Source organism: Ixodes scapularis, unplaced genomic scaffold, assembly GCF_016920785.2.
Source record: "Ixodes scapularis isolate PalLabHiFi unplaced genomic scaffold, ASM1692078v2 PGA_scaffold1__304_contigs__length_218370807, whole genome shotgun sequence".
NCBI classification, from domain to species: Eukaryota; Metazoa; Arthropoda; class Arachnida; order Ixodida; family Ixodidae; genus Ixodes; species Ixodes scapularis.
Window position 1 is genome coordinate 128,368,455 of NW_024609846.1, and position 26,126 is coordinate 128,394,580.

The window sequence follows — 26,126 nt, forward strand, 5'->3', positions numbered from 1 at the left end:
GTTTTATTTTAATAAGAAATGCATTTCACTGGGCATAAGAAAAATTATAAATGTCACATTAACATATGTCGTTTGGAACGGGGTCTACAAATCATTGAAGTGGACGAATCGTGTCTGGTAAATTTTCAAAATACCATACACTCGCCGAAAGGAGAGGTGAACGTCGATCAGTCTATTGGGAAAAAATATTTAGATGTATTTCGTCGAACAAAAAAATCGATACACCCTTCTAAGGCAAGTCATTCGCACGTTCACATGAACACTATGGCTGTCGTGGTGTCTAACATAATAAGAATTGAATATAAACGTCGTCATAACACGATTCACGTGATTACACGAGACGAAGTCGTGTATGCTCTTTATTTTAAGACTCACAAACAAGCAATTTCATATCGTAAACGCATCATCGAACTAATTGGTACCAATGGCATGGTGGATCATCAACCCAGTATTATTTGGATAAAGGACGATCCCCAGTCTATAATGAGAATTACTAAATAGTTCAGCGAGTCATTAATAAATCTACGATTTGCGAAGTCTTGAAATGGCGAAGGCCGGACATAGACGCAATGTTTCAGATGCTACTTAGACGTCGCGGACAACAAAGGTGTCGGATGCCGTGAAAAACGCCCTACATTCACAATCGATTCACGCAACGAGCGTGGCGATTACTGACGAAGATCGCGCTCTTTTTTGGACGTGTTTAGTAGACGGTGTTTTGGAACAATGTAAATATATTAGAAGTGATTGGTATTTACAGTGCGACGACGAGTCTTTTCGTTAAATTTTGTGTTCGCTGACCATAAAATTTCCTCTCAATTGTATGCAAGTTTACCAAGATATGAATAGACCCTTGCACGAGTATTTCATAAATTCATCGCGCAATACATATATACAGGGACCTCACGAATGGTACGGGTCTGCACCCCTAGATACTTATAAATACGCCATTAAAAACATTGGTTGCAAGTGTGTAGAGGTAGACGTATGGCCCGGACTTTTAGTGTGTCATTCGAATCTCTCTTGTGACACCTCATCTTCAATTAATAGGCGTTTTAAAAGTAATCGAGAAAAATGCCTTTATAAATTCACCATATCCATTAATAATAACTATAGAGAATCATGCAAACGAAGACGACGTGGGTAAAGTCATAGTCAAGGTATTTGGGGATAAATTATTTTATCCACCTCTTAAAAACAATGGCCCGTACGAATTACGTAACAAATGTTTAATTCAAAGTCGTATTACTAATGCAAACAGTGTGTTAGGACGTATTACAAGTATTGTATACGGTATTAATACCGTTAGCGTAGCGGAAAACCATGAACTAAGTGAACATAAATTACAAGCGGCATTAGATTATGAGAGTTTATCCGTGTCGCTCTACGTCTACTAATATGGATCCTATACCAAAATGGAACGCTGGTATACAATTGGTTGCTCTGAACGTGCAGACCACAAATGATCTCGCTTTACGTTACAATCGCGCAGTTTTTCACCACAAAGAGTAGAATTGTCCATAATTACCGGTCTAAACATTAACTTGACACGAGATGTAAATGTCATAATTACATATTTAAAGGATGGCAAACAAGATTTAAAAGTGTATAGCACGAATCGTTATCCAATGCACCGTTGGAACGAAACCTTTAGTTTTAAAATAACAAATCCTGCACTTTGTTTCTTTTCGTTTGACACTGGTAATCACGTAGATTTGACAAACGGTGTCGAAATCGCGAGATGTATAGAAAAAATGTATTATTTAAGCGTAATGACTTGCGGATACTCTCATATACACCTAAGGAATCGTGGAAAGATATTTATTAAATTTATCACTTACGATTATTAAACTAAAAGCAACAATGCAACCTACATATTACACAAACGTGATGCCGAGTATGAATCAAATGTTGATGGACATGTTCATTAACGAAGCGGTGTCAAATCAAATTCGATATAATTTTGACGACGAATACTTCGCAAACTTTTTCCACGACGTTTGTGATTCACGTTCCATGACACAACGCGTAAATGCACAAAATAACAAAGTTTTGAGTATCGTTTCAGCATACAAAGAAGGCGGGTATGACGAAATACCGTACGGTATGCCTTGCAGTCAATCATCAAGAAATAAAAGAAAGCGTATAACCAGTAAGTGGAATGAAAAACGTCTTTAGCAAATAAAGCTTGTGATCGAACAACGTTTTACGTCTTACTCACGCAACCAAACAATCCGTTGGCCTCGATATCTCGAACGACTTTCGTCCACATGCCCAATAGAATTGAGAGTAATAAGAAGTCGAGGACGTGTTCTGGTCAACCAAATTCTGCACAACCGTCCTCTATGACGGTCATCGTACCTAACATCTTACACGATGACGGCATGTGAAGCGCGAAAGTTTTCATGGTAGACCCCCAAAATCAGCGAGAACAATACGAAGCAATGCTTCGTACGCAATCTAGACTTGCTTCTCACACGCATAAACTAATTGGTGATAAGACTATATTTAAACCTAACTCTATTTCACTCGATGGTGTACCAACAGATGTGGTAAACCGTTATCAGAGTAGTAATTTCGGAGAAAAACAAGTCCATTACGATAACGATGCGTGTAATGAGATGATATGCTATAGTAAAGTTTCCACTGCCGAAGAAATTGTGAAGCGTTGTCAGAGCATGTCAAAATACGAAGATCGCAATTCCACGTATACTCATGCTCAACAGATCGCGACATCGATACGTAATCATGAGAATCCACGGACACTCATCGTTAAAGTTTTTCATTTATTAGACCATATGCCTCGTACAGAAATGAATTAAAAAGCGTACGATAGTTTTGTCAACATAACGCGATCCATGGGTTACACACAAGAGGAAGGTATAGATACAATTGTGTCAGACGAGGACGACGATGAAGTTGTCGCAGAACCACGAGCTGCACCACGAGCTGCACCACGAGCTGCGCCACGAGCTGCACCACGAGCTGCACCACGGCCACCACCACGAGGAGGAGATGCAGAAGAAGAATAATTTCTTCTTAACCCGGGTTTAGTGACCAAAAATAAAAACAACACAAACTTCTTCGTCTTTCTTTTTCCACCGCCTCTCTGACTTTATAGTAAACACATAACCACTCGTTGTAATCGTTGTCTCTCATTGCAATGCACGTTGTTTATTCTTGAATATGTAATTTCATCAAATGGAAAATGTGATCCATGTCCTCGAGTAAATTATCGTAGACGTTCATAAAGTCGTCATACCACTGTCGTCTTCGAATGCATCTATATTCACGTATGTGTATATGAATATTGCACGACAGGAGTCCACGATATTTTTGTAAAAGTCGTCTGCTTGAAACGATCCATTCCATTTGATTTTCCATTCTGAGTGTGCTCTCTGATTTTGAAGTTAATTTATATTGTCAATTTAAAAACAATATAGAACACTCCAGCTTCTCCTTTCCGTTCGCAATTGTTTTCGCACAGAAATATATGCAGACGTTCATTCGTTATAGTCATTTTCATATGTAGAGCATTGATGTGGACTTTGCAAGTAGAGATATCGCTTGATTACTTCGTATCTGTAATCCAATTCGTCTTCCTTGGATAGAGCATTGTAGTGTTTCGAATCTGCTTGAACATGCCTGTGGACCGCCAAATGTGTAGATAGTTAGTGCGATATTTCATTAAGATACAGTTCCATCATTCGCGTGCTTAAAAGCGTCCACCTGTCGACAAGCGCAGATTTGCTATCGTGCATGAGGGTCCCAATATACACTATTCTCCGTAAATATTCTCGAACTGTTACGTCTTCTTCTAGATGAATCTCAGAATATGTATATTCTCTCTCTTTGTTTTCGCAACTCGTACTTGAAAGAATGTGTTCCTGGAACCTTTTATATGCAAATTGCTCTTGATGTATACAATAAGAATAATCACCTATCAGATCGATAACGGCCTATTTTGATGCCATATCCATTAGTGTATCGTGAACGAAGTCAATGTAATATAAAGGTATCTTGTCTCGTCGCTCTTGGTCTTTTTCAAAGTCTATACAAATATTATAAGCCGCAGTAACAATATCCTCTAATTCGTTTGTGTCGGACGGTTCCTCTAAATATACTTCTATTAATATTTCCGCTCGTTCAATCCACTTAATGCCCAACTCCTCCATTTATATTCATTTTGATTGTAGAAAAAAAGGACGAAAATTTACATTGAACGAGTTTTTTCCCTTGCCTTACAAATGGCACGACCAACAAACGTAGACATTTTAAACGCCAGACTATACGGCCTCCATTGGTACGTTAAGAAACGGCGAGATGAGAAAACAGACGATTATTTTGACTGTTTCGGGAAGGACTCTGTAACGCGGGAAGATTTGCCTTACCCATATAAGTCTCCCATGCGACAATGTCCATACGGTCGTTATGTTTTTTACAAAGAATGGCTGTGAAATAACATCGTGCCCAACGTATAGACCATTTTCTTCCACGCGGTATATGAAAAACGTGGGTGATGTGCGATTCATAAAGAGAAATAACAGGGTATACTTTACTAAATTTTGTTTTTTAGATGTTTTTGCTATTGAAAACGAAAATGCTAAGCGCATAGTAAGATATACTCCTGGTTCAGAAATAATAATTGAACAGTACAATAATATTCCAGACGTCCAAAAACACATATGGGCGAAATTGAAAAAGACGGATAAACATTACAAATGCTTCGTAGATAACATATACATCAATTACATGGCGTATTTTTATAAAATGGACTTAGTCCTACACGATCCTTTGAATAAAAACAACAATGGCCATTACGATAAACTCTACGATATATACGGCGTAGATCGTCCAATATTGTATGAAACTCCTCTACCTTCTTACAACAAAGACTATTGCGAACATCGTGTAGCTATTTCCTATGACCCAGAAAGTATGGAATGTTACCAAAAAGTTGGTCAGACAATTACAAAAACTTTTTTTCTTGGATCTTTATATAAAGAAATTTGGGTACGCATACACGGATTCAGGAACTGAAAACCCCAGAAAAAAAAAAAACAAATATTAAGAAAGGTATATATAGGTTGCGCAAACAGTATAATCCTTTATTATTCAGATGTTTCTTTCAATAGAAAGACGTAATACTAGTTTATATATTCGTAGTGTTTTAAAGACTACGATAGACGCATATACCATAGAAGTACTTAATAATTATTCACCCATAGACTCTAGTGTTCTGAGTTACGTAGACGACGACTGTGTCATCGAGTGGTGCGACGAAGTTGCGGCAAATATGTCAAAGATCAAAACTTAAGACGACTTGTGCAAATCTTACATTCGTGCTTGTAATCAACCTACAAACGATTCTTCGTTTTTTAAATTATAATAGAATATTAAAACAAGTCATCACACGCAAGATGTTCGAAAGGCGCCTACAAGCAGGCATCACCGATAAAAATAATCCCCTTGGTATGTCATGAGAGTATTAGACTTTTGCAAGTAATTCTTGAATAAATATTGCTGTTTTCCGATTCTCGACGAGAATAAGCAATTGTTGTGTGTTTTTGATCCGCAACTGACCGAACATAGATTGCTACTTTTGTTTTCTAAGAATTCGAACGTGGAAAAGTTACACTTTTCGTTGTACGAATCAGATCGTATATCGATAACCTGCAAAAACGGGCGCGTGTTAATAGACTGTCTCGTTTTGTGCAAAATCTACAAGGACGGAAGTATACGACCGAGTGTCCATGTGGCTAACCTAGAGTACAACGATAGTGTTTTTATACAAAGGTTGTGGGATAAGAAATCATACATATACCGTGAAGATGTGGGACGTGGAAGACATTCACAATCTATTCACCAAGAAGGACAAGGACGCAAGAACGGGGAAAAGAGAGAGGAAGTTAAACCGTCCCAAAATATGTGTCGATTGCTGCAACGTAAAAAAATGACATTACGACGACGAAATCGCCGACCAGGACATGGTGGATTGTTCTCCGAAGCTTGCAGATGCGATTTGTGCACTCGACGACGCTAAAGACGTACCAAAAGAGCTGTATCGTGGCGCTTACGTGCACTCGGCTGTGAAACTCCAGCCGTCGGAATCCGAAAACCAGTCTGTATCGATATCGATAGAGACAAAACCAATCGAAACTTACAAGAAATGTTTTTCAGATATCTCTGATTATAAATACAATCTCTTTAATGTATATGGGAAGTACTTAGGTTGTATTCAATTTGGAAACAGGCCGCCACGAGAATTGGAACAAATGTGTATCGATGAAATTTATAAAGTGTGTGAATGATAATAAATAATTTTATTATAATTCTGTATCGAATTTTCGAAGTGAACGATCGTTTGCTCGAAGCGTTACGTTGTTGGAAACAGCACGTTTCCATCCCACTGTCTGCATCTTCTAATTTCAACGCACTCAGCTTGCTCACGTCTATATCTGCTAATGGGGTGGTCATCTTCACGTATGATTTTCTGCCTACAAATGCACATTCTACAGCGTTCCAATAAGAATTCCAAGCGAATGCTAAAAACGACATATTTAGATTTTTGATGAAAGAATCACAATGAGAACAACTCATGTTCGCACCAAAGGAAGTCATGAGTGCACAATCGGAAAATATTTGTGTCCACCGAAAGATTTGACGCTTTAACGTCTTCTAGTTCAGAAGCGATGTTATCGAATTCCTCTGCGTGTTGCAAAAATTTGGAGAATAAAATCTGAAGCCACTTGGTTAGTGGACTGACCAATTTACAATTGGATACTCTACACAAGATATGAACCACGTACGGTTTATGTCTTATTGACTCTATTCTGAAAAAACTCCGTAGAAAATTGTTTAGCGGTAATATACACTTACTAAACACTCCGTTACAAAAGTCTTCCAAGTCTGTGTTTAAATCAAAAGTGAATACAATACGTAGTACACCTGACACATTTTCTATATTATCACTATTATTGCTGTTTGTTTCGTAGGATCGTAAAGTTAAAAGTAATACATCTAGTGGCGTGAATGACATATTTTTCACTCTATTTTATATAATGTCCACAGACCCTTCAACTTACTCAGAGACTCCCATACTACTGGATCTACGTAAGTTTCTGGGTATACCCAAAGATATTTTAGAAAAGCGAGGTGGTATATTTCCGATGTCATTCGTTATGAAGTTGGATTGTGGTTTGGTCAGTCTAGTTTTAGATATAGTAATATCAAAAGTTTTCGGTTTAGATCCGGAGATGGAAATGATATCCGGTTGTTTTCCGTGGATGCGTGTTCCGTATTCCGTGAGTGAATGCATTTCCAATTATAAAAGTTTTCTAGGATTTGTTCACATACGCGTACCCGCTAGCAATAAGACTACACACGACATCTATCACGGTTCCTATTATTTACCAATCGGATGCTTCAATAAGGATGGATCTCGAGGAGTACTCGGTAGGATAATATTGCGTGGCAAAGATAAATATTTTACTTGTTATGAAAGCATATCCCCAGACATTCCTTGTCTAGGTAGAGATAACATTTTGAGTGTAAGCAAATATTCAAAGTTACTTAATAGAATTTAAAAAAAAGCAAAAGCCGTTTACAACTCCCTGTAACGCCGAATTAGAGCGCAGCTCTTGAGGGGGTGGAGGGAAGGGTACTGGGGGGTGGGTCAAGTGACCTCGGGTGGCGGGGTCACGTGACCTTGGGGTGTCACGTGACCTGGGGGTCAAGTGACGATGACGTCATCAGTGACGATGCGGATACCGATGACGTCATCAGGACGTCACTGATGACGTCATCAGTGATGTGGACGATGACGATGCACATGCCGGTGACGTCATCAGCGACGTCACTGATGACGTCATCAGTGATGATGGCGATGACGATGCGGATGCCGGTGACGTCATCAGTGACGTCACTGATGACGTCATCCGTGGCGATGACGATGACGATGCGGAGGCCGGTGACGTTATCAGTGACGTCCCTTATGACGTCATCAGTGGCGGCGATGACGTCAATGGGGGTCACGTGACCTCGGGGAACGGTCACGTGACCTCAGGAGGTCACGTGACCTCGGGGGGCGATCACGTTACCTCAGGAGGTCACTTGGCCTCGGGGAGGGGTCACGTGACCCCCCCAGGCCACGTGACCCGGGGGGTGGGTCACGTGACCTGGGTAACCATCGTGACCCTCGTGAGGGTAACCCTAGTGACCCTTGTGAGGGTAGCTCTCGTGACCGTCGTGAGGGTAATTCTCGTGACCCTCGTGAGGGTAACTCTTGTGACCCTCATGAGGGTAACTCTCATAACCCTCGTGAGAGTAACTCTCATAACCCTCGTGAGAGTAACTCTCATAACCCTCGTGACCCTCGCGAGGGTAACTTTTTTTAGGGTAACTGACCCTCGTAACCCTCGTGAGGGTTGCGAGGGTTAGGAAGCCTCGTAGCCCTCGTGATCCTCTTAAGGGTAACCCTCGTGAGATTAACCCTCATAACCCTCGTAACCCTCACGAGGGTTACGAGGGTTACTGGCGGTTACGCCGACGGCGACGGCGACGCCGCTCAAGCCGGGAACGGGCACCTAAGAGCTGCGCTCTAAAACGGAAAACGTTGAACCGAATAGTACCACAGTAGTTACCAGTACACAGCACACCAACACAAAATTATTGGGGATTATATACGACGGGTCTTCGGAATTGGCATTATCGGCCATAAAACGCATGGCTTGAACTTATAAGGCTTATAATAGCACGCCTTATGTACCAATAAACGTCGTGCACGCACTCTGTATTTTGGGTAGAGACAAACATGTATTAAGCACGAGAGTTTCAACGTATTAACTGAACGTCGAATATTTACTAGTCAACAACGCGGATTGCGAAGAATTACTGCACAAGAAAAAATCGGTATTTATTGTTTGCGTGTTTGCTAAACGGCAATTTGCAGCGTATGCATCTCGTTTCAAGGGAATAACTAACACCAACGATTATATCAACAAGACTATTAAACAACCGACTCAAATAATGTCTGATCACGTGCATAGATGCGTTAGAAAGAATGAAAGAAATTTAGCGATTCTACCCAAGGAACTGTACACGTCTCTGCCAATGCTTAGACATATGTTACACATCGATCACACCAATATTAACCTGATTACTCCACACTTTAATAGATTCATCCTGAGCGCTACGTGTGAAACTCCGTTCGCAACTGTGGCCAACGAACATCGCACGGTTGTAAATTTCAGGAAAACGAATAAACAAAGTTGTATGAGGCAAGTTCAGACGTCGCAATTCGCCTTCGTATCTTCCACAGCAACTCCCGACGGTGCCGAGATAGGCATGTCGAAACATTTAACCCCCGTAACAAAGTATATGGTAACTCTTCCGGCATATCAGGTGGTACCTGTCAGGAATCTCGTAATCGATATGTTAGGTAATTGCCTAAATACAACTGGCGGTTGACAAAGTGGGTGCGCGGCATCGTCATTGATAATCCCGTGCACGGCGATGGTCGTCTGGCGAATCCCGGATGACATGGCGAAGCAGTCGTGGAAACTCGTCGAGTAGCTCGAGGAGTTATTGTTTCTGCTGTGATGACAGATTTAGATCGACGTCGAGCTCTGGTGGTCTGGTCTTTCTATGTCCGGGTATGTCAGATGCCTCTGCCACTGCAAATTCATTGATCAAGTCGCTGAAATCTTTGGTGGGATATAGCGGCGCACTTGGTTAGATGCTGTGGCTCGTTCCAGAAGCGTGTAACGAGAGCTACGATACGCACGTCCTGATGCGTCAAAAAGCTCCTGATAACGCCTATACCTTTTTCTAGTAGCAAGGAGATGCTTCCTTCGAATAGCGCTCCTCCTCAGGTGATCTCGTTGATCCGGACAAGTACAAGGACTCTTGGCCGAGGTGGCAGGCTCACACGATCGGCAAAACATTCGGACCGCGCCTGGCAATGATTTTTAATCTTCCGGTGACGGAAAGGGCTTTGTAATCTTCCGCTTGTTTTCACAGAGGCTAATGACAGCGCTCTTCTCACACAAAAAAGTACATTCCCAATATAATGTACCTCAAGCACTCCTGCAACGCAATGAACATCACCGTACAGGTTTCAGATAGGTTCATGGTGCGGCAATTAACGCAGCTCTGTGAGTTCAATAAATCAGGCAGCTTAATTTCTATTCTTTACAGATTGTGAAAAGTTACCTGCTATTTGTCACAGACAAATTTGTAATCATAATCCTAGAAAAGACAAATTTATAATCTTAATTTTCTTCTCCTCCGGTCGCTTTATCTATAAAGAGACCTTATAAATATTAAATCATGATGTGCTTTTTAACGCTAATCCCCGATCGCAAAATTGTGTCCGTGCGTCCGTCCGTCCGCCTGTGCGTTTGCCGCTAAATTTAGTGGGGAAATTGATAACACGATTTACGCGATTTCGCTTATACGCGATTTCAGTTTCTCAGCTAAATTTAGCGCGAAAATCGTTGTTACGTGATATGACATCATGTAACCTACAGACCAATTGTTTTCCCGCTAAATTTACAGGAAAAATTGACGTCACGTGATATATATGTGCCGATCCCGTTTCCCGCTCTAAATTTTACGGAAATGGCGTCACGTGACCTAAAATTGATGGCACCTGACTTATACGTCAACTCACCTTCCTTGCTAAATTTAGCGGGGAAGTTTCTGTCTTGTGGCCGAAACATCAATTCAGTTTCCCTGCTAAATTTAGCGCGAGAATGACGTCTGGTATATCTACCAATCCAGTTACCCGCTAAATTTAGAGAGAAAATTCACGTCTTGTGACCTAGACACCAATCGAGTTTCCCTGCTAAATTTAGAGGGAGAAATTGACGTCACGTGACGTGATGTAACGTAACCTTATACACCCATTTAGTTTCCCCGCTACATTTAGCGGCAAAAATATACGTCAGCCGACACACCAATTTAGTGAGACGTGGGTCCTGTCCCCATTCTTTCCGTTCGTCTCCGGTCTTAAAAATGTGCAATCCTTCATCAGTTCCCTGTGATGCCTTTCTTGCAGTGTAGGACTTTGAAAGTAAAAGTAAAGTAAAAGTAAAAGTCGCGGCCATTTTTTTTTACTTCGACTTGACAAAAACCTTAGCCATAGTTAACGTTAGTTTGTTGCTTTATCTTGAAAAAGCGTTTCTGATTTGAAATTAAACGACTCTGTGATGTTGCATATCTACAAATGTTAGATTCTAACGACAGAAGGGAACCTGTCGTTCGACAAATGCTTATCAAGACATTTGCGATTTTATTTTAGTTTCTAGCTTCGATCGCGTTCCGACAGAAATGTGTACTAGCGTTAATATTAACGTTGCCAATCTATAACGTAAGAGGACTTTGTGTGGACTGGTATGTAATATAGAATGTTTAAAGGAGACAGTAATTCTTATAAGTTATATTGTAGGTACGGGCATCTGAAGATAAGATTAGTTTTTGAACCTTACGAAATATTTACTTGTAATCATAACAAACAGCAGCTTAAAAGAGTGGCAATCAAACCCGCTCTTCGACCGTAAGTTGACATTTTATCTCCCCTTTTAAATTTTACAAGGACTCGCTTTAGTAATTTCGCAAGAATGCTTGATTTGTAGTGGCTTTACGTTGCAGTGAGCCGGAATGTTGAGTAATTGAGTGCCCCTAAATGGTTGTAAACAGGATAAACACCCAAATTCATTGCCTGATTATTTAATTGAAACGTAGATTGTATTTACATTAATAAACTGCCTCCACCTTTGAAGGATGAAATTTTCTAATGCAAACGTTTATCGATAAGTGGTCTGAATTAGGATTAGTCTTTAATCTAAAGCCATCTTTACAGAGGTAGTTTCCAGGCAGTTTTATTTAGTTGCAACATTTCTACCTAGTGCGGTAAGGAAATAACTAAAACGCTGCGTTGCGTCCAACTGCGCCCGCGCTGCATTGGGCTGCACTTGCCAGAGAAGCCGCTTGGCGGCTAAAAGCAGACATGTGTCGCTATCGGGCGCCCACAGTACATACCCATTTCGGAATTATGAAGCCATCTTTTGTCGGAGCACCGAACTATTGCAAATGACGGCTCTCTTTTCTTCTCTGTGCAGACGTCACAAAGTACCCGCGCTATTTGCGTGCCCTTTGCGGTCTCTGAAGTTTTGAGGGGTGCATTTTCGAGGCGATATCCTACATTAATGTAATCTGACAATAACTGAGACTTTCTAATAAATAAAAAAGACACTTTGTTATAACTTTCAAGCATCCAAAGTGTTCCTATTTCAAGCTACCATTTCATACCCCCTTATTGACAAGACTTGCACAAATTGCTTAAACTATTATTTTTTAAAGATATTAATGAGATATTAATGTTTAACAATATAAAGTGAAAGACCAATGCTGAAATAAAAAAAAAGTAATCGTAAAAAAATTTCCAAATTATAGCTTTGATGTCTCTGGGCAACACCAGGCAAAAATCCGAAAGTGGCCTTATTCCGTAACCTCAATCAATAATATTTGATTGAGGTTACAGAAAAAAGAAGTTTGGCCTTATTTCGTAACCAAATCAATAATATTTGAGCTAAAGATAGCCTCAAGTAAAACGGTCACCAATCGTAAGATGTTAGTGGCCAGAGAAAAACGCTTCCCCATATTTTTCGTCGTTCAGCCGTTCCCGGTCGCCACCTACTTGACGCCAAACTTCTTTTTATTTTTTTAAGCTGTTGGCATATCTTTTGATTGGATGAAGCTGTAGTATCGATCTTCAAGACCGTTGCCAGAGTACTAGATTTTAAACAAAAAACGTTATAATACAGTAAAAACTATTCAACAAACAAAAAGTATTGCGTGGTGTGTTGCATTTAGGTTGCATTCGTCAACAAAAGTTTAAATTTACCGAGTGGTTGAAAAACTAATTTATGTGCTTGAAACTGAAATATCGCAAAAAACTTATCACGGTTCTAATTAAAGCGCCCCTGGCACAAACGATTCAATAGAACGAGCTCTAAAAAAAGCTGTAGTTGTTGATAGGGTCGCACACACATTCATTTCGAGCTGACACAGCCAACAGTTCCTTCGTAAGGCGCGACCAGTTTTTCAAAGATATCTGGCCAGACTAATTGCTGCTTTAAATCAAGTATAAAAAAAAAACGAATCACATATTTTGCACTTTTATGTCATATATTTATTGATAAAAAAGACGTGCAATATTATACCATTTGAACGACACAGTTGCCTGAAGATAGATTCTGAAGTAGCACATATATATGCCCCCCTGCCCCGTAAAAGAGTTAAAAAGACTGAAAATGTGTAAAACTAAGTTATATTTGTCTAGCGATACTTCTTATAGGGGTATGCTAATCTTACTCGGCTTACATCTTGTTTAAAGGGAATACAAACTATAGAAAAGGACTACACATTTTAGAGATTTCCCATCTTAACTTCTACGGGAATCAATGATGCATTCAATAGATTTTAATGCACCTAAATAACGCGTTCACTCTATAAACGTCTGACCATCTGAATTTAAGCAAAACTATAAGCTCGCACTAAAGCAAAAATCTAGTCGACGAGTTTTTTGCAGGTTTACTTGATGGTCGCAATACTACGTGCTATAGGCCATTCATCGGTAACGTTCTAGCAATGCAAATAGAGGACGACCAATATCACGTCTTTATTTTCTTTTATATTTTAGTGCGGGCAAGTTTTATACGAGTAATGACCATATTCGAAGGTTACACCTTCGAGTATGGTGTAACCTTCGAGGCTACACTATACTCGACGTTGCCCTGTACAACTGTCCTTTATAAAACGAAGCTTATAGCTCGTGATCTGAATTTTCACTTGGAACCTGACGCACGTTTATGGAAATAAAAAAATAACAGGTCATCGCGCGACGTACCTAGATAAAACTAAAATTAAAACTCGACTCGGCGAATCACTGACAGCCTGTTGCTCCAGTTCATTGCAGTGACTGTGATTTTTTTTTTTACTATTGGTTTTATGCATACATTAATTAGCCGCACGTTCACGGGGATGTCCTGTATAAGGTTGCGTTAACTTCATTGTTAAGCGCGATGCGAAAATTCGTTCTCTTTTTTTTACTTTACTCCCTTCGTAGTACTGGTGTTGGGACCAGCGCCGTCTACGAGTCGGGACATTTACATATATAAGGGGCTTCAGGACGGATCCTACTCAGCAGTCGCACCTTCGCAGGCTCGTATACTTCACCATGACCGGAGTAAGTTAAAGTTCAGTGCTCGCAGGAAGTAAGATTTGCCGCCTTAATCTTGAAATGCAATTCGCTTAGGAAAAAAGGATAATTTCAACTTCACGTGAAACATAGAACTGGCTTTAAATTTCAGCAATACGATTAAGACTTCGCGGGTACTAACATAGCTGGGGTTAGAACTCAATGTATTTCTACTAAACTATAGCAAGAATGAAATAGGGACGGCCACTTACAAGTATCTTTTCTTCGATTGCAAAATCCTTATACCCAAACGACTCTCTAATATCCTCAATCAATCTGTACATGTTTGTATCAACCGATATTTAATTATGGCCTTTGAAAGAGTCGATATAAAAATTTTTCTCAACTTAATAGTACATGCATGCGAGTGTTTTACGTGTGCTGGAAAGTTCTCACCTTTTATTTTATATTGCTACTTTTAAATGTCGAGTTCCTGAGGAGTAATTGAGTAGTGGTAAAGATACGCAGTCACCTGGGTGAAATGCATACCCAACTTTTTTAAGGTTCGGGCATTACCATTTCATCCTTATATTTTTTCCCGTCACTACTGATCCATTTAGGAGTAATCAGATTTTGCTGAGCATTTAGATCACGCGTTTTATTGAAACAAAAATTTTAATTTTTTCATTACGCACTTATAATTTCCCCAGTGTTTTAAAGAAAGTAAAAGTGCTTAAACGATTTTCAAAGGACTCGAGAAAAATAAATACGTATTTTCAACTATTTAATTGGACATTGAGAAAGCTATACGCCCAATTTTAGCTGCTTTGAGCAAGCAGCTCCAAGGAAGCGCTAATCTTTAATAATTGGAGGGGCGTGCAACCAAAAATGTACTAACTATAAAAATATTTTAAAGAAGAGAAGGAAAACCTTTTGCTCAGATGCCGCAAAACAAACAGCCTGAAAACTCATCATGTTGCCACTTAAAAGGCAAAGAGAAAGTGCTTTCACATCCGGAGATTAAATTTCACTTGCAACAAATGCAATTACTTTATTGCTACGAGGCATGTGGAGTATTTTTGCTTTTCGAGTTCACTTTACTTTGATCTGAATTGTCTACTTAATCATCACTTATTCACAAAAACGCTTTTATTTCGGATGAACATGTTCTTTGGAAAATAATGATTGAATTAAGGCGTTAATGAAGAATAAGATGTAATTTATGGTTTACATTTTCCAGCTTCGTGCATGCCTTCTTCTAGCCCTGGCCAGCAGCGCCATTGCTGGTCAAATCCATGGCGGCCTTAGCCACGGCCTCGGCCTTTCCGGTGTCGGCTATTCCGGCCTTGGTTACTCTGGACTGGGCTACGGTTCCCTAGGCTACGGTTATGGTCTCGGCTATGGCCAAGCCGTGGGTTTCGGCAACGGCTTTGGCTACTCGGGTCTGACCGGATACACCGTCGCTGCCCCAGCCGTGAGCCGCACCGTGTCCACCTACCACGCTGCTCCGGCCGTCGCCACCTACCACGCTGCTCCAGCTGTCGCCACCTACCAAGCTGCTCCAGTTGCTACCTACCACGCTGCTCCAGCCGTGACTAGGGTGTCTACTATTCAGGCTGCTCCGGCTGTCGCCACTTACGCCGCTGCCCCAGTCGCCACCTACGCCGCTGCCCCAGCTGTCACCAGGGTCACTAGCTACCAGCCAGCTGTCGCCCGTGTCGCTACCTACCAGGCAGCTCCAGCTGTCACCCGTGTCGCTACCTACCAGGCTGCTCCAGCTGTCGCTACCTATGCCGCTGCTCCAGTTGCCACCTACGCCGCTGCTCCAGCTGTGACCAGAGTGTCCACCATCCACGCTGCTCCGGCTGTGGCCAGCTACCAAACCTACCATGCACCAGCTGTTGCCACCGTCGCCCACGCTCCAGCTGTGGCAAGCTTCCAGACCTACCATGCTCCCGCTGTTGCCACTGTGGCTCACGCTCCAGCTGTCGCCAGCTACCAGACCATCCACGCTGCCCCAGCCGTTACCACTTACGCCCACGCTGCTCCAGTGTACGGATACGGCGTTGGATCCCTCGGCTACGGTGTCGGCAACTACGGCTACGGACACGGTCTTGGAAGCTACGGCCTGAACTACGGTTACGGCCTTGGCACCTATGGCGACTACAGCACCCTCCTCCGCAAGAAGAAGTGTAAGTACATACTCATCGGTATAATGATTTCAAATGCTGTCTAAACAATCAGCTTAATTCCCATTTCATCGGAAGTGTTACTAGCAGGAGGCATACTGTTTAGAGAAGCTTGATTTAGAGAACGCCGTCTCACCGACCCCAGTTTATCGAATTCTTTCGTAGAGAAACCCAGTTTAAAGAAAAATTGCTATGACCCTCCTTTTAGAAAATTCAGCCGCCTCGAAGTGGCCTGTAGTGATGAGTCACGTGGATTGACATTTTTGTAATGAGCCGCCACAGACTTTCGCCGCGAAGTGACGTAAACGCGGGAGCTGAGGGGGGATGGAGGGGGGGGGGGGGGGGGGGGGGTGGGGGGGGGGGGGGGGGGGGGGGGCTAACACGCGTTCTACTGTACACGCGCAAAGCAGGGAAGCCTTTTTTTTAAAAAAGCGTTCCTTTTCTATAAACGGCATCTCTCAAAACTGAGGCTCCGCTTTATCCAGAAGCTTCGATAAAACGTGCTCTTTCTCTAAGACGTGCTCCGATGAAATGGCGTGCGGTCAACCGCTGTAAACCCGTTACTAGCTTATCTTTTTATGCATTTGTGCTGTACGCCGCTGTATTTCTTTTTCAGAAACTCTTTTCCGGAGTTAAGCACAAGAAGTCGCCTGGATGCTTGGTTCTCCTGCCAACCACCAAGTACAATAAACATTTTGAAATGAAACAAACTAAAGAAACGACATTTCTTTATTGGACAGCCTTGATTTTGCGTTCAACCCACTTTATAAACGATTTGTTTGAAGAAAGTCACTTTTTGTTTTATGGGGTGCTGTGAGTCATTCTTGCGTGTTCTTTGCCCAAACCGTACAAACCGTCAGCGTCCCTTGAAAAACAGGTGACCCTTTAAGCCTTCGGGTCTTTCTTTTTTTTTTTACATTTTGAAAATCCTTTTGCTTCCTTCTTTCCCCCTAATCCCCAATGTCTTCGTATCCCTATTAAAACAAAAAAGAAAAAGATAAAAAGTTACGATCACGCCATTGTGTCAGCAAACATCGATTGCGCCGTTTTGCTTTTTTTATCTCGTAACGTATTTGTATGCTACAATATCAGCCTTGTGACACAGTTATAAAGACTATGTCAAACTGGATCACTTTCACTGATTTACAATTAAATGTACAAATATTAGTAGACCTCAGTGCAAATGTTGGAGTATTTATTTTCTCGACTTTGCCCAAAAATCTTTTTCGCGGCCCTCTGTCAAGCGTTGCCCCACCAGTCGCCGCGGAGTATGTCCCGACGGGCCCACCGATGTTTTCGCCGCCCAGGCGGCCATATCCAGACATATAAGATTTCGACTCCTGGCAACACCCGGCCTCAGGAACGTCACGCGACACCTGCTTCGACGAATGGCTACATAAGCCCACCACGCACGACGGCCAGTTGGGGCATTGCATGGCTCGAAATACAACGATGCAAAACCTATTTATGGTTTAGGTGTTGCTGACCGCTAACGTTGCACAACGACTTCGCCCGGAACTCACATGCACGGCCCTCAACCAAGGGATCACGAGTCGCCTCGTAGCCTGTCCCGACACGCCCGCCTATGTTTTCGCCACCCAGGCGGCCCTATCCGGACATGTACGATTTCGACACCTGGCAACACCCGGCCTCAGGAACGTCACATGACCCCTGCTTCGATGGATGGCTACATATGCCCACCACGCGGGACGGCCAGTTGGAGCACGGCATGGCTCGAAATGCAACGATGCAAAACCTATTCATGGTTCATGTTAGTTGTCTCTCAAATGTCGCCTGATATCGTAGCAATGATGTGTGTTTGGTCGTGATGTCGTGCCCCTAGGACCTGTCTGACTATAATGCATGTTCTCGCGTTTTTTTTTTTTTTTTTTTTTCTTTAAGAGAAATAGTTTTTTTTACAACCAGCAACATGGTTTTCGTAGGGGATTGCCTTGTGAGACTCAGCTCGTAGAATTCACCCAAGAGTTATAAACTAATTTTGAATCCAACCACCAAACCGATGCCTTATTTTTGGACTTTTCAAATGCCTTCGATCGCGTTCCTTGCTCTCGCCTGCTTCCTAAATATTCAGGTCTCAAAATCGACCCTCTCGTACTCTCCTTTATCTATGATTTTTTATTTCTATCGCACTCAGTCCACTATAGTTAACAGTCCCTCATCCACCCATGTAGAGGTTACCTTGGGAGTCCCCCGAAAGTCGATTCTTTGTCCCCTATTGTTGTTGTCTTTTAATTTGCATTAATGATCTTTTAGACAAAATTTCCTCAAACATCCGTTTCTTTGCTGACGACAGCGTGATATACAGTAAAAATATTTCATTGCAAGACCATCTCCAGCTCTATCGTGCCCCGGAAAACGTCCAGGCATCCCTTACAGAAATGTCATATATGGCCCAGATATGTTTAATATACGGCCGTATATGGGCATATAAGTAGACATATACGGTCATATATTGCCATATAAGGGCCGAAATCAGGGCAGATATGGTAAGGCGACACCATATATGACGACATATAATGCCAGATAAAGTCATATATGGTACCAGTGGCTGCCATATATAACAGTATAGGATGCCTGATACTCCTGTATATGGCACTATATGGTGCCAGTCAACATGTAGATGCAGCTAGCACTCCGCGTCGGCCGGTAGCGGGTCATCGGGACTACGCCGGCCCGCCCATGGTAACAGGATGGCAGCGCCTCCATGGGCACCGGGGAGCTACCGGCCCCGGCCGGCGTCGGGGTTTCGTCTTGCTCATTGGCCAGTCCAGCCGTAGAAATTACAGTGACTGGCCGGCATCGGGTTTTTGCTGTTTTTGCTGGCTAGTCTTTCCATGGAGGTTCCAGTAACTGGCCGGCATCGGTATTTTGTTGTCTTTGATGGCCGGTATTTACGGAAGTTCAGCAACTGGCCGGCACCGGTATTTTGCTGTCTTTGATGGCCAGTATTTACATGGAAGTTCAGTAACTGGCCGGCATCGGTATTTTGCTGTCTTTGATGGGCAGTATTTATATGGAAATTCAGTGACTGGCCGGCATCGGCGCTTTGCTGTTCGCAGGCTGACGAGCCCCGGGAACTTCCGTTTACTGACCGGCATCGTTCTATTTTTTTTTGCCTTTTTCACTATGCAGTCACGTCATTGAGATTCCGACGAAATGCGGCGATTCATATGTAGCGAGTGGAAATGTTTGCGTTGATCAATCCTTCGTAAATGACCGCCGACGCTGGCGTATTTGATCCCACCATGGCAAGGCTGACGTGTTTTATCGCGAAAATGCGAAAGAAAAAACAATGCCGTGAGGAAAATTTGCAGTCCAGGATTTGAGAATCTGACCCCCTACGCCACGAAAATTAAATTTTACAACGCCGAACGACACTTTTCAGGAAGTTAGTTTAATTTGATGTACTATACTTAAGGTCTGGCGTTATACACACGTGTTTGGCTCTGATAAAAAATAAAAACGGTATAGCGGAGCCTCGAATGAAAAAAGAAAAAAGACGTAGCATGATTGAGCACGCGCTCTGAGCTACAAAATAATAATAAACATTACTTTCCAGAAACTAGAAAAGTAAGAGATGTGTTTATTGCTTATGACGCTACGAGAGGTACATAAATCTCTTGAGGGATCATTTTATTGGTGATTTTAATCTAGTGCTAAAATATGCTATTTAGGGCAGGAATCGACTGTTTTATGTGGTAGTTACGATCATCTAAGAGAAATATTTTCAATGTTCACATAGCCAAACGATATCTGTCTCTTTAATAGCTTATGTTATACGACGTACCGTACCAGAGGAACGCGAATATATAAAAACTTTTTTTCGTTAGTAAAAAAAGCGAGAAACACCAATGCGTTGTGGATGTACACACTGCTGGGTTTGTGTATGTGACCCCTTGACACTACGAAAAATAAATGTTACAATGCCGAACGATAGCATTTCTGAAAGCTAGTTTAATTATCCGCGCTGTACTTGAATCTCAGGAATAAAAAAGTGTTTAGGCCTAACAATAAGTAAAACTGTGGAGCGCAACCTGTATAAGTAAGACCTGGCGGCACGCGGGGGATAGCGCTGATCTGCCAGAACAAAATTAAATACAACTTTCCGGAAGTCAGAAAAATCAGAGATGTGCTTATGAGCGATGAGCTCAACTAAATTACTGCCTTAAAACGGCGGTATTTGTGTTTCAATAGTGGGTGAAGATGGACCGCTTTCATGACAAACTTTGGCTTCATCAGTGTGGCAGTGTTACCACTTACATTTTCCCATTTTTCTCTAAATGTACCCATTATTATTAATTTTATTTCTTCGTTGAAAGGACTTGCGCTGTTTGCCTAATACACTGACCCACCTATTAGCACGGAGGGAGCGAATCATCCTGGCAAAACAAGAGGGCCAGGTTTGCTGAATTGCATCAATTCAAATGTGGGCTCGCACTTTTTATTTTCACCTTCTGCGTGATTGTTACCCTGAAGAAGGGTGCCGACGACAGCCTAAACATAGAAAATATTTAACATAATAAAAACTAATACGCAAAGGCGAGAAAATTTCTAAAATAATAAAAATGAATTAAAAAATGTGAGAGAAAAATATTTAAAATAATAAAAAGTAATACGAAAAGATGAGAAAAAAAAATATATTTAAAATGAAAACTGATACAAAGAGGTGAGAAAAAAATAATACAGAATAATACAAAATAATACCTTAAGGTGACGAAAAAAATTAAAAATAAAAACGAATACAAACAGGTGAGAAAAAATATTTAAAATAACGAATACAAAAAGGTGAGAAAAAAGATTTAAATTGAAAAAAAAAAAAGTGTAAAAGCACAAATCGCGTCTGCCGAGATTCGAACCAACGACCACAAGCTCAGAAAACTAGAGCGTCAACCCGCTGCGCTACCGCTGCCCGGATGACCTCTGCTCCCTTTCTAGAATGTTCAATGTCTGCTGAATTTGTTTTTTTACCATCGTAGGCTTGGTTTCGTATTTGTTATTTTGCAACATCTTAGCACTTATTCCTAATATTGTGGCGAAATTGACATTTCCAATATTTTATTATTGCTGTGTTTTTTATAAGTTTTATAATAAGGTAGGCTGATCGTTTTATTTCAAACGTGTTGAAGATACGATTACGATCTCATCGAAGCAACGGCCTATGTTTCCCACGTTTCGCCGGCCGTGTGCGTTTGAATGCCTGTGTTCACGACCGGCTAACGGTCCAATTACCCGATTAGGGGTGATGCGTGGAGTTTGCCTTAGTTTCAAATGTGTCCGACAAAGACGGAAGCGACTGTGGGACGTGGATCTACGTCAAATCTGCTCAACAGCCAAGATCATGGCACGGGATCGAAGTAAGTTCGTGTTTTGTTCGTTTGGGCTAGATTATTTCCTGCGTTCAGAAGGCTTGTTATTGTCTGCAGATCGCTTGCTTTTACCAGTATTACTAATTGTGCGCAAATGGTGTTATGTGAGGCTGTTTTTCTTTTTTCCCCGATGCAGAGGCTGACTACTCGCTTAAGGTCGATCAGTTGCGGCGGAACTCTTTGGGAGACGGATTGGGGGTGGAAGGGGGGGGGGAGGAAGGCAAAGGCGGGTTGATTTCCTCCCTCCGCCGTATTGTTTACTGGTAAGCTAGAATGTCTGGAAGAGCGCGGTGCCCCTCCATTGCCGACGCCACTCTCCGTACTTGCGTGCTGAGAGCTGGACCCGACAAAAACAGCGATTGATTGATCGAGCAAGTCCGTAGCTTTCGCCGCCCCAGTCGTCTGCAGACGCCTTCATTTTCGCAGTTCGTACCCAGAAAAAAATTGCCGAAATTTGGTGCCGCGATGAATTCACCCCATAGTGATTAATGCATAGCATACCACTTCCGATCGCAAGAATTTGTGCCCGCGAAATAATTTTCGACGCTGGCATTTATTCCTCGCGAAATATCGAGCTCTAAAGATCATTTGCTGTACACGTGTTTCGTATGATCCAACGCACGTATAACGAATTTCACACCTCCAGAAACACTCAGGCTGCTTTAAATGGTGAAGCATTTATTCTCTTCCTACTGGTGTTTTTTAGAGGCTTTCAAGTATTAATTACAAGCTTCTAGGGAAATGTACATGCATGTCCTCAATTAAGGTAGTGTCTCGCCAGTTTTTGGTATCAATATTTTGTTCAGTCTAAGTATACAGTGTTAGACATACCTCACCCCATCCTTGTTTTTCGTGTGGTACTTCTGCGTATCACGATCTGGAATGTCCACCTAGACGTTGAAGAGAAGAATGAAGTAGTCGAATACACAAGAGTTATACGTTCAGCGCGTGTGCTTGTCTTTCTGAGTATCTGGTGTGTGATTGTTTCCTTGCACTGTCACCGTAGAATATGCAAAAATGAATAATGACTGTCACAATTTTTCCGAACTGATCTCCACGAGATCACAAATACCATTGTTTCTGTTGTAGTGGCACGGCAGAGTCTATACTTGTTTTGCTCCATTCTTTGTAAGGGGGACGCTGTAATCCGATTCTACTCAGTTATGGTATACTAGATTGCACTATATTTGCAGAGATAGTCTTCGGTTTTTGTAGTTCCATCGAAATGTATTTCAGCTTTTAAGTTACTTGTTATTTAGCATGTAAATTTACAAGCTTATCTAGATTGAAGGCAGCAAATATCTTGCCAGCACTCATGCTACGTGTTTGAAGTATATTGCGTTAACATAATTGACCCTACCTTTGATTTTTATTTGTCAGTGCCTCAAGGGAAGCAAGGAGAAGGAGTGGATCCCCGCCCCTGCCCGTTTCGATCTGGATGAGCATCATACCGGCGTGCGGTTGTGTATCACTACTGCGTGGTGCGCGTTAAAGACCCCAGGCTAGCGGTTGTATACGCGCTGGCAAAATTACTCTACAGCTGAGACAGCAGACGCCCACTGAGGCAAGCTAACTTCTGACTGTATAAACATACAATTTTTTTTTTGAGGAGTGGGATTATGTAGAGAAGCTAGTGGGTTTTTCTGTGGGTACGAAGCTGTCCGAACTAAGGTCAGAATGGAAAAAGTACCACCAAGTTCCGCCTGGTCCCAAACAGCCACAATAATGAACACGGAATTCAGAATAATAGTAATACGAAGGACTTATGCAGGCAGCCACTCTTTGAGTTCGCAATGACATTTGATTATGATCACAAATATTCCTGCTTTGCTCAAGATGGCCTAGTTTACACACCATATTGGTGATCTTTAGCGCAGCAGGAATATTTTTTATCGGAATTAAACGTCATTGTTAACTGAACAAATGTGGCTGTCTGTGTAAGTCTTTCGTGTTTTTATTCTTTTTACTTCTGTGTTCATTATTTCATTTTTTTGTTTCTTATGTGTTCATTATTTTATTTTTTATTTTTATGAGGTTTTAGTTAAAGGTATGAGGCCCTCGTCATTTCCTAGTCCGGGAAACAGTGGTGACCTCGTCGTGTTCAAGGAGCAGTAATGACCTTTTCATCATGTATTGCTTCCGCGGCGAACAACGGTGTCTGTGTGCATGTGTGACGTGTTAATCACACGGGAAGATTTGGCGACCGAACGGAAAAACAAGGCCAGCGAGGAGCGACTGGGGGCTTTGAACGTCACACGGTGCAAGGAAGGTGCTAGCAAGCAAGCCCTTGTCAAAACTGCTGTGCTCGACCGGAGAGTTGAATCAGGACTGTGACTCTGTGAGTAGGAATCAACGCTTAATTGTTGCCTCCGTTTGTTTTATTTTAATAGGTGTCTTTGTGCTATTACATTTTTAGTCCATTTTAATGTTTGTCCGTGCTATATTACAGTTTTGTTTCTTATCATTTTTTCTTGAATGGGGGAAGTACTTGTTTAGAGTTTTGGCGCTTTTATAAATAAAACTTTTTTTGCAAACCATATTCTCGGTCTGCTCCCTCGACAACCAATCCCGCCAAAGGGCTGTTTACTTTCCGACGTCGAATGATACGTTACAATGTTTCCGAGCTAGCGATCGCCTGCATTCTATATTTGTAGCATACATATTTGTCGGAATGACAGATTCCGAACCAGACCAATAAGGATTGGTCAGTGGCCTATTCTGTAGATATATCTACGTAAACACACGTTTGGCAGTGTGGGATAGCAGTAAAATGTATATTATGTGATCCCATGTCTGGACCTGGAAAGTATGGTATCTGCCCCATGGCAATAATTTTCATGTGATGCTAGAAGGAGCATCACATGAAAATTGCTTTATATGGGGTGGATACCCTATTTGCCAGGCCCAAAGACGGGATCATATAAAGCAGTCCATATATTGCATATAAGGAATTGGGCAGATATGGGTATATAAGGAATTGGGCAGATATGGGTTTATAAGGAATTGGGCAGATATGGGTATATAAGGAATTGGGCAGATATGGCTTTATCAGTCCAGATATGGCCTGAGTATGCATATCTGGCCATATCTGCCCAATTCCTTATATATCCATATCTGTATTTTTTAATATAAGTCCAGATATGACATTTCTGTAAGGGATAGTGTACAAGGTGGTTCATGACATTAAATAAATCAAAATATAAGTCAGTCCAGTTCCCACGGAAACGATGGCTATATCAGTTCTCGTACAAATTAGAAAATAACTTTGTCCAGGGCGCCCCACCTTATAATACCCTGGCGTGACCCTGACAAACGATCTTACCTGGAACGCTCGTATGGAGCTTGTCTCGGCTGAGGCGTGTTGTTGCGTCGGCTACATAAGACGAAACCTAAAATCGGCCTCCCTATTCGTGCGTAAAATGGCATATGAGACGTACATTAGACCCAAATTAGAATCTGCTGAGGCCGTTTGGAGCCCTCACCAAATTTACTTATCAAACCATCTTGAGGCAGTCCAGAATCGCGCGGCTACTCTAGAGGACTTAAAGAACGCAAAAAAACACGGACGAAAAAGAAACACATACACTGGTGCTAACTTTCAACTGATTTAATCGATGCAAACCACCCAGCACACGTGCGTGAACACTTTTTTCCATCTTGCCAACCCCATGCGATAAAAGCAACCCATAAACACAAACAACAGATGACAGTGATTTAAGCATTCCTATCAGTTCAACATGACAACTCAAAACCATCTAGAAGAGAAATGCCATTGCCATTTAGTATAATTAAAAGCGTGCTGACGCAGTTGTCACATGAGGGCCTTATAAAATACGCTTCAACTATTTCCTTCTCAGTCTTGTTATTTGCTCTTTTAATAAATTATGTTTATTTAAAGAGGGGATCACACCCGCACCGCATGCAGTGTACTGCAAGGTGTCCCCCGGCTTTGTTACGAACCGCTGTACGATGTTCACGCGTCCTTTAGTTAAAACACCGCCCAGTCTGTCCAATATACACGCTCCCGCACGTTAGTGGAATCTCATAAAAAACATTAGAGGCACAAGCGGTGTACTGAGTGAGGTGCTTCTTCAATAACACGTTTCTGTCTAGTCATCAAAGGACAAGCTTTTGCTAGCTTGAATGAGCGGAGAAAAGAACATTGACATCATTCTTAGTTGCTATTTTCTTAAAGTTATGCGGCACCTTGTTTAAATAATACCTCACTTGATTTTTAACTTTTTCTCGGTGACCGTTCCTTGTGTTGCCTTTACTTTTTATTCCCTGTAGAAGGTCTTCACACACGTTGGTAATCAAGCAGGCGTGGTAGCCCGCCCTGTCTAAACA

At 41.8% G+C, this 26,126-nt stretch overlaps 1 protein-coding gene and 1 pseudogene across 1 annotated transcript; both read left to right on the top strand.

Moving 5' to 3' along the window:
• The first annotated feature begins 823 nt into the window (after positions 1–823).
• LOC120838224 lies at positions 824–1,512 on the top strand (annotated as a pseudogene).
• Positions 1,513–14,090: 12,578 nt separating this feature from the next.
• On the top strand, positions 14,091–17,116 carry LOC8040822 (pupal cuticle protein G1A). Its single transcript, XM_040208048.3, has 3 exons — positions 14,091–14,251; positions 15,444–16,395; positions 17,009–17,116. Coding segments are annotated over exons 1-3 (963 nt in total). The 5' UTR covers positions 14,091–14,242; the 3' UTR covers positions 17,011–17,116.
• Positions 17,117–26,126: the final 9,010 nt, after the last annotated feature.